We start from the raw sequence: 2,010 nt of genomic DNA, 5'->3' as shown, positions 1-2,010 counted from the left end.
CATCAACAACTCCCGGAGCCTACTCAAACTCATGTCCATCGCTTTGGTGAGGGCTTGGGCTCCTCCAGACTCCCTCAGTCAACTCCACCGCATTATCACCTGGCTCCAGCAGGAAGGCGAGTCAAAGCCCCACCCCCACCCTCTCCAAGCCTCCAGGAACAGAAATGGCCCTCGGAGATTCAGGGTCGACCCACCTGGGCCACTTTGTGACCGTTAGCCGTTGTCTTTACCTCTCTTCTCTGATAGCTCAGTTAAAAGAATCCCCCTGCAATGCAGGAGACCCCGGTTCGATCCCTGGGTTGGGAAGATCCCCTGAAGAAGGGACATGCTCCCCACTAGTATTCTGGCCTGGAGAATTCCATGGTCTGTATAGTGCATGGGGTCGCAAAGAGTCGGACACAGCTGAGCGACTTTAACTTCACCTCTCTGAACTTGCTACGCTCGTCTATATGAAGGAGACACTGACACAGCGCGGCCCACAGATGAGCGACTAACGACTTTATTTGCCATCCAAGACCCCTGCCCCCGGTCTCCGCCCCCCCGCCCTCCCGCCCTCCCGCCCTCCCGGGAAGGCTCAGAAGATCTTCACCAACTCCAGCTGCAGGTCCCCGCCCACCTCCAACGCGCGCACGCGCCCTGGCGGGATCCGGTACCGGAAGTGGTGGTATTCAGAATCTGCGATCACCGCCTGCACGGGCGAGGACACACTGCTTAAGGTTCCCCAGGCAACTGGGGTTATTCCCGGCTCGTACCCACGCGGCGTGACCTGGGCACGCACGCAAGCCCCCATTGAGAAAGAGGTCTATTATTCAATGAAACCCCTTGTCATGAGGATTAAATGAGTTCATTGTTGACACCTGAGTGCTTTTTAAGCTTTGGCAGTGGATGCAGTTGCCAGGATTCCTGGATGCATCGCCTTCCTCGGACGCACAGAAAGTGAAGAACAGCCCGGGTAGTGGAGGGTCTTCAGTGACCACCCCCGGCTGGGACTTATTCGGGATCCTGTCTTCCAAGTCGTCTATTCCCCTGTCCCAGAACTGCTACCTCAGACGCCAGTGGACAGGGAACAAGATAGAGGATGTCCACGTCTTCCGGCTGGGCACCCACCCTTTGAGCACTTGGCTCTCACAGTCTCGTCCTTGCTACCCACACACGCCTGCCCTCTGACACTAGTGCGCTTGCGCCAGGGGAGGTGAGGAACTGTGGAGGCCCTGCCCACCTTGGCCACGCCTTTGCTCCTAACCTCTGCCAAGGGCCTTCCTGGCCTTGCCAAGGGAAGAGACGTGGGTGTCGGAGCCCGCCCTGTGGAAGAGACGCACCTTGAAGCCTTCGTCGGTGGCAATGAGGAGCACGTCGAAGGGCTGCCCTCGCTGGAAGGGAATGCCTGAGCCCCGCTCCTCTGCACCCCAGGTGCCGCGCTCCAGGGTGTTGAAGACCACCGTGGACTCGTCCAGACGGGGGTTGAAATGCAGGGCGGCATCACTGCCTGGTTCCTCACCGCACAGCAGGTTCACGTAGAACCTGGCAGGTGGTGGAGAAGAAGAACATTGGATAGAGGAGTTACCCTTTGCCGGAGCACATCCATATTTACAGGAACCCGAGAGCCACACACCAGGGAAAGAGGCGAGATGGCCTGGAGACCATGGAGCCCAGATTCCAGGGCATCCAAAAACCAGTGGGAGACTTGGACACACATTCACCTAGACCAGGGCCTGTGTCCCCCTCATTTCCAGAGTCTGGGAGATGCCAAGGACTCATGGTCCTGAAGACCAGGGTGCTCCCAGTTCCCAGAGGGCTGGACAATACCAGGGACCCCCAAATTCCCAGTCACTGTAAATTCTCAGAAATCTTGAAGATCCCCACCCAGGAAGCCCTAGGATTGATTGCCTAGGCCTCCTACATGCCCAGGGCACCTCTGATTCACAGGTTATATTTCCAGAGTGGCTGTGGACTGGGACTTGTCATGAGATTGCCCTGGAACCCCTAGATTCTTTGATGTAGGGTCCCCAC

The 2,010-nt window shown here is 57.7% G+C and overlaps 1 protein-coding gene across 1 annotated transcript in view; it reads right to left on the bottom strand.

Annotated features, from left to right (window-relative positions):
- Positions 1 to 473: 473 nt before the first annotated feature.
- The window catches only part of LOC120873293 (galectin-7-like), a 13,348-nt gene continuing 11,811 nt past the window's right edge, over positions 474 to 2,010 (bottom strand). Inside the window, exons 3-4 of the mRNA XM_040254106.1 lie at positions 1,320 to 1,700; positions 474 to 688 (exon numbers count right to left, since the gene is read on the bottom strand). Coding sequence (XP_040110040.1) covers positions 575 to 688; positions 1,320 to 1,700 — 495 coding nt within the window. The 3' untranslated portion in view covers positions 474 to 574. The remainder of the gene's footprint in view (positions 689 to 1,319; positions 1,701 to 2,010) is intronic.

The sequence above is a fragment of the Oryx dammah genome, unplaced genomic scaffold (assembly GCF_014754425.2).
Source record: "Oryx dammah isolate SB20612 unplaced genomic scaffold, SCBI_Odam_1.1 HiC_scaffold_13, whole genome shotgun sequence".
Lineage (NCBI taxonomy): Eukaryota > Metazoa > Chordata > Mammalia > Artiodactyla > Bovidae > Oryx > Oryx dammah.
The sequence above is the reverse complement of the archived record's forward strand: the minus strand, read 5'-3'. Positions and strand labels throughout refer to the sequence as shown.